At 43.9% G+C, this 6,683-nt stretch overlaps 1 protein-coding gene across 3 annotated transcripts in view; it reads left to right on the top strand.

Annotated features, from left to right (window-relative positions):
- The window catches only part of LOC101863459, a 99,960-nt gene extending 93,598 nt beyond the window's left edge, over positions 1–6,362 (top strand). For all 3 annotated transcript variants that reach the window (XM_035971627.1, XM_005105475.3, XM_035971628.1), the window contains exons 5-6: positions 1,063–1,160; positions 3,976–6,362. In XM_035971627.1, coding sequence (XP_035827520.1) covers positions 1,063–1,160; positions 3,976–6,110 — 2,233 coding nt within the window. In that variant the 3' untranslated portion in view covers positions 6,111–6,362. The remainder of the gene's footprint in view (positions 1–1,062; positions 1,161–3,975) is intronic.
- The last annotated feature ends 321 nt before the right edge of the window (positions 6,363–6,683 follow it).

The raw sequence follows: 6,683 nt of genomic DNA, 5'->3' as shown, positions 1-6,683 counted from the left end.
TGTGTGTGTGTGTGTGTGTGTACATGTATTTTCATACGTATGTATAATATGTGTGTATGTGTTTATTTGTGTACGGATGTGTGAGTGAAAGAGTGTATGTACGTACACACGCTTGTATGTACATACGTATGTATATTATGTATATATATGTGTGCTACGACATTCCTCTTCCACCGAACAACGGAAAGAAAAACAGCATTATTTTATAATGTGAGGATGGTACCCTTAAAGCAAATTAACAATAGGAGAATATGTAAAAAGTTGGAAAATGAACAAAACAAAGAAGTGAAAAGATAAGAAAAGAAAAGCGTGTGCTTGTTCATCGCTACCTTAGAATTATAACGTTCTATTGGACATTTTTGGCCCTTTTGAGTTACTCAGAACGTGAGGGCCGAATGTGTTTTTTGTTTGTTTTTGTAAAGTGTTTTACGGCGCTGGCAACTGCATATGGTCATATGAGCGCGCGAGACACATCTAATATTTTCAGCTGGTAGGGCATTTTGAATTTTGCCCGGGTGGCGGCCGAAACCTACTCTTATCGATTTTAGACCACCAAGGGATCTTTAACGTGCGCAACTTGCACTCGGGCCCTCCGAGATTTTTCGCCCTTGTCCGGGAAGGCAAGGTGTAGATCTTTCCTACCAGAAGACCAGGGGTGTGGCAGAAAGACAGCAGTAAGGAGGAGCCAAGGAGTAGCAATAGAAAGGCTGCAGAAAAAGTCAGGAGCCCAGAGGAGGGGGCAAAGGAGGTGAGGGGGTGGGGGCAGAAAGTTGAAATGAAAGCAGACAACAGAACATTGCTAGAGAGCAGGAAAGAAGGTGAAAGTAGACAATTTTAGATAAGAAAATTGTTCGGTCGCTACCCGGATTCGAACCCGGGACCTTTGAATGAGAGGCCAACATCTTTACCTCTAGGCCACGAGAGCCCCCGCCGAATGTGTACGCAAGAGAAAAAAAAAAAAAGAAAAGTGATGCACCCAGCATGTGCTACTGTTTATGTAGCTGTATGGGCGTTCAGTGACACGATAATATTTTTGTGTTTTTGTATTCCTTTCTCTGCCAGATATCTTCGGAAGAGAGAGGAAAAGCGTGTCAAATCTGGTCTGATGGAACGTAGGCGAATCACAACACTCATGGTCGCTAGATACCAGTCAGAATTGGGTAATTTGAGCTGTCCTGTCATAATATTGTGTGGGTTCTTGGTCGTTGCTGGGTTTACTCATCTCCCCCCTACACACATACATTCAAAGAATAGACACACACACACCGATACACACAGAGATAGATAGATAGATAGATAGATAGATAGATAGATAGTTAGATAGATAGATAGATAGATAGATAGATAGATAGATAGATAGATAGATAGATAGATACCTTGGGAGAAAGACCGACACAGACGCTCGGATGCATATAGATACCCCCACATACACAAACACACGCACAAGCACCTACTCATAGACATACACACTCATCACACATACACACACAGACAGACAGACAGACAGACAGACAGACAGACAGACAGACAGACAGACAGACAGACAGACAGATGGACAGACAGACAGACACACACACACACACACACACACACACACACACACACACACACATAATCGTATATGCACCAATACAGAACTGTGAATTGCTCAAGTCTACGCAATAAGAGATATTATTTAACATTCAACATGTTTTGGACAATTTTAAAGCAGTGTGCATAGTTATACATGTAGAGATCATATTGCAACCGCATTCATTTTGTCCTATTGTTCATATCGATTTTACAACACACCTGATGTTTTCTTCTGTTCTTCCTATTCTGTTTCTCTGTTTTAGTTGTGTTTATTTGGGTTTTAACTTGAGCCGGCTGGCTGACGGCCCATGTCACCGATCTCCTCTTTTGTAAACAGTCTTTAAAAGGATCTGACATTTTGGTGGTTCAGACAGAAATCTTTTACGACCTTCCGTGTCTGCGATGATCTTAATAAAAGAAAAAGATTTTTAAAAAAACAGTACAAAAACAAAAGCATTACAAACAATCCCCCCCCCCGTCCGCTCTGACAATGAATCTGCTGTTGTTTCTTCTGGAACAAGCTGATGCTCTGAGATGGGAGAGTGGGGGGGGGGGGGGGGGGGGCTGGCCGATGCTACTGTGCGGTTGCTCCTTTTTTTCTATCAACATTTATTGCTATCGTACTGATCTCTCCTCTTTCTTTTATGTGCATGTTGATCCCTTGTGACATCTTTAATCTTTGACAATAAATATATTTGTTTGTTTTGTTTGTTTTGGTAAGTAAGTGTTTTACTAAAAGACATAAGGTCATTGGAGCACGGCGGACACATTGAACATTTTCAGGTTGATAGGAATCAATTTAACAAATATGTGAGACAGCGTGGTGGAAACAGGCTCTCGTCAAAATAATGAAATCGTAGAAAACAGCAGTTTTCTCTCTGCTTTGCAATTTTTATCAAATTTTTGCTTTTTGGCTCAACACCTTTTATGCCCATTTTCAAACACATTCCTTTGAGGATTTCCACTGAAAACGCTGATTGAAGGCACAAAAATATAAATTTACAGTATCCAGCTTGGTAAATTCCAAAGCTGGATACCAATAACTCAATATGCCCCAAAATTGACGAGAGCCTGATTCCACCACGCTGCCTCACATATATGATCTAATTTTGTTGCAAGTGTCGAAAAGTACTTATTAAAACGTGGTCGGACCATTGTGAGGAAAGAATTTCATTCGCATGTCAAAAGATGCACTCATCTTGTAGTCTGTGGACTGTACAATCTTCGGCATTTATTTGTTCTTGTTGTGTCGCAAGTCCGTAAACGCTTCCTAAAACAAAGAGATAGGAGAAACACTAGAGAGAGATAACCAGAGCGCGGATGTTTGTCACGAAAGGCTGCTTCGATTCCCTGCAGATTCGTTCGCTTGTCTGTCTCCTTGTCCGTCCTTCTTTCAGTTCATTTATTATATCTCTTCTATATCCGGACGGTCTGTATCCTTTATCCGTGTATCTCTTTATCTGCCTTCAGAAACCAGGTATCTGGGTGGTTGTATCATGGGTAGTTGGGAGATGCTCCGGTGTGGTTCGCTCCTTTCTTATCAAACATTTATCGTCCTTAATAATAATAATAATAATAATAATAATAATAATAATAATAATAATAATAATAATAATAATAATAATAATAATAATAATAATAATATATTGTATTTATATAGCGCTGTATTCCATACGACTATAAGTTCTACTAAGTGCTTTACACCAAAGACTTCCCTTCATTCCCGCAAGAAAAACCTTTCACATTAACAAGAAAACAAGTTCAACCACATCAAGAAGAACGTTTTAAACTATTGATCCAGTTAATGTCTTCTTAGGAAAGTGAATTGCTGTGAAGTAACATGAGGTCTATTTGAGTTGTTTTTTGAAAACGTTTATAATTTGTTTGAATCAGAATCACTCTAAAACCAACGCATCTATTTTAGTCCTCCGCGTGATTCAGGTACGTGAAAAGAGTTTCAGATGATTTCTGATGCTTGGAGTATGTCAAAATGAGAATATCTGGCAGCTCTCGTCTCGGTGATATGCGATGGAGTTGCAGACAATTTTAAACTGAAAAGAAAAACTGATACTTCAGTCTCATGCATTAGATTAGAATGTTCTCAGAAAACTTCAAAAAAAAAAAAAAAAAGGAAAAAAAATAAAAAAATTAAGTGTTTGTAGTATTTTATGATGGAAATGCAATTTCTCGTTTTGATAGCCGTCGACATTTTAATACTATGATATCATCATCATTGCCTTTCTCACCCTGCACCAGGGTATAGGTCACGGACAAACACCCCCCACTTTTCTCTATCCTGGGCTAGCCTCTTGATGTTATTCCATGTCTTCCCACTTTTCTGTACATCGAAATACTAAGATATGCTATGATGATAATATTATTATATTATTGTCTGTCCTTCAGGTATTGGCAAGAGCGAAAGTGACCAGCCGGTCACAGAAGACACGGAGGCCTCCCTGTTTTATGAGAACTGTGATGAAGTCTTCCTAGACGACGACAACGGTGTCACGGGTGGTTACCATGACAGCGGACGCATAGACGTTAATGGCGGCCGGGGTGGTGATGGTGATAGCGGCGGGGCGGCTGGGGCTTCTGCTGCCGGTGCTACCGCCGCGACGTTTTTGACCAACGGCGCACCGCACCCTGTAGAGCCTATTGTGAAGCGGGCCGATTTTGTCGTCGAAAACGGCGTAAGTGACGCTGGGAAATCAAAACTGCGTTCTCCACCTTCGTACGAGCAGTGTGTCACTGATGATGCTAGAGAGGATACTAGGAACGTTTTTGATTCCGAATTTCAGAGGAGCTACAGAGAAAGGCAAAAGGAACAGCAGGGGGAACAGCATCACAACGGCTGGCAAGGCAGGAGGGATGGAGGCCCGGGCCAACAAACAACCACTGTGTCTGTCCAACGCAGTGACGACTGGGGCGATTACAACTCGGTCGCTCAGAACGCTTGGTATAACAGAAGTCCTGAAGCTGGTTCATACTCGGGTCTCAGTGCCATGACCGCTTTCCCTATTGACCCCCTCACGGCGTCTCCGAGAACTGTTATCCACAATCACCGGCTCAAGGAAGCTGCGCAAAACGCGAGATACAATCAGGGTCATACCTTTGGAGAGCGTGGTAAAGATATCCCTGGCGGGGTTGGTGGTGGTGTCCGGGGAGGAGGGGCCGCCCCCACCACGGCCGGAGGACCATCGCGCTACAACAGTACGCCCTCTCGTGACTCTGCACCACCGGTGACTTTGTCGTCCCAGCGCTTTAAGAAGCGAAAGTCAGACGGAGCGCCAGTTACGTCTATCCCAATCAATGGCCAGTCCTCGAAAGAGGAAGCCGCACCAGTCAACTTTCTGAACCTACGCCAGCAAAGCGAAAGTCCGCAGGGCGCTAAGAAGAATATACTTGATGCGCCACCACTGCGTGAAACGAGAAGCGAAGAGCTGTCTGCCTACCCTGGAGTTTCGCACATTCCTTGTGGCAAATCCCACCGAGCTGCAGAAGCGTGGACAGCCACTAACAGTGCGTCAGACGATGAATCATTCCCTTTTGCAGAAGCTGGCCATCCTTACGGCAGCATAGGCGATGGTGGGAAGTCGCCCGTCCACAAATACCCCACAGCTCTCAGCCAGGGTAAACGAGGAGGCAGGTACACTTTTCTGAACAGCTCAGAAGCTGACAGCTCTCCTCGATTACAGCCAGTGCATTCAGGTCACAGTTCGTACCTTTCAAAACTTCAGGGTACTGATAACATTTCACTGAAAGACAATAGTTCTATGAGAACTGAGTCCTGTACTGACTCCGACAATGTGTTGCTTGATTCTATAGCCCCTCTTACTTTGGCTCACAGTGTTCCCTCTCAAAATGGGACAAGACTTTGTAACAACAATACGAACGGTACGTCTCAGGATCTTCAGGAACAACTTCCAGAAACAGAAGAATGTCAACGTTCTCAAAATGGATCACTTCCGGTTCAGCCTGATGTCACAAGCGCCTCGTCACGTAAGCCAATCACGATTTCGTTACCTGACAACGAAAAAGCTGAACCTGAACTCACTGAGAGCGCTTTCTTCTCCAAACCAAAACTCCCGAAGCGTAATAAACCTGGGGCGTTATGCCGAATGGAAACATTCGATAATTCCTCAGACAACGAAACACCAACACCCCCTACGGAGTCCATAAATAGTACGGGGCTTTCTCCGGAAACTGTAAATAGCACATCACGAGCCGATGAGAGGACTACGTCAAATTTGGGCGAGGGGGAGGATACTCAGGACAAATACGACGCCCCTCTTAGTAGAGATTCGGGTGTGGGTACTTCTGCCAACATCCCTGACTGTGCGTCTGAGAACAACTCGGTGTTTGCATATCCAGACGAGAGCGAAGCTCCAAAGGAGCAGGTCTCCCCACCCCATGAGCCCGACAGTCCTTCCATCAGCCAAGGGGCAGGCCCACCTCCTCCTCTTCAGACGCCATCTTTGCGGAAACTGGATCCAGAGTTGGTTTTTAAAAAGAGTAAGCGGAAAGTGACTTCAAAATAAGACAGGAGTATAATAATTTGCTGCTATGTTGTATTTTTTGTGTTGTGCGTTTAGAACGTGACCTCAAGAAACATCGTCAGTCTTTGTCGCCCATCCTCTTGTGCCACAGTCAGACATTTCGCTGCTTCAGACAGTATGAGTATGAACAGTTTGCAAGAGAGATAGATCTAAAAACTGCCCCCCTCCCCCTTTTCCACCAATGTCTCACTTTTTCGTTCTCTCTCTCTCAATCTCTCTGACTCTTTTCCCTCTCTGTCCTCGTTTGTGCTCTCTATCTCTCTCTCACTCTCTCTCTCTCTCTCTCTCTCTCTCTCTCTCTCTCTCTCTCTCTCTCTCTCTTTGTCCATCTCTTTCTCTCTGTCCATTTCTCTCTCTCTCTTTCTCTCTCGCTCTCTAGTTGTTCTCGCTTTTCTGTCAGTCTCTGCCTGTCTGTCTATTTGTCAATTCTTTCCAACTTCGCTGTTCTTTCTCTTGCCCCCCCTCTCTCTCACTCTCTCTTTCTCCCCCTCTCTCTCTCTCTTTCTCTCTCTCTCTTCTCTCCAGTTTTCTCTCATTCTAATATGTTACCGTGAG

Source organism: Aplysia californica, unplaced genomic scaffold, assembly GCF_000002075.1.
Source record: "Aplysia californica isolate F4 #8 unplaced genomic scaffold, AplCal3.0 scaffold00472, whole genome shotgun sequence".
Classification (NCBI taxonomy): Eukaryota; Metazoa; Mollusca; class Gastropoda; order Aplysiida; family Aplysiidae; genus Aplysia; species Aplysia californica.
Note: the sequence above shows the minus strand (reverse complement) of the source record. Positions and strands in the feature narration are given on the sequence as shown.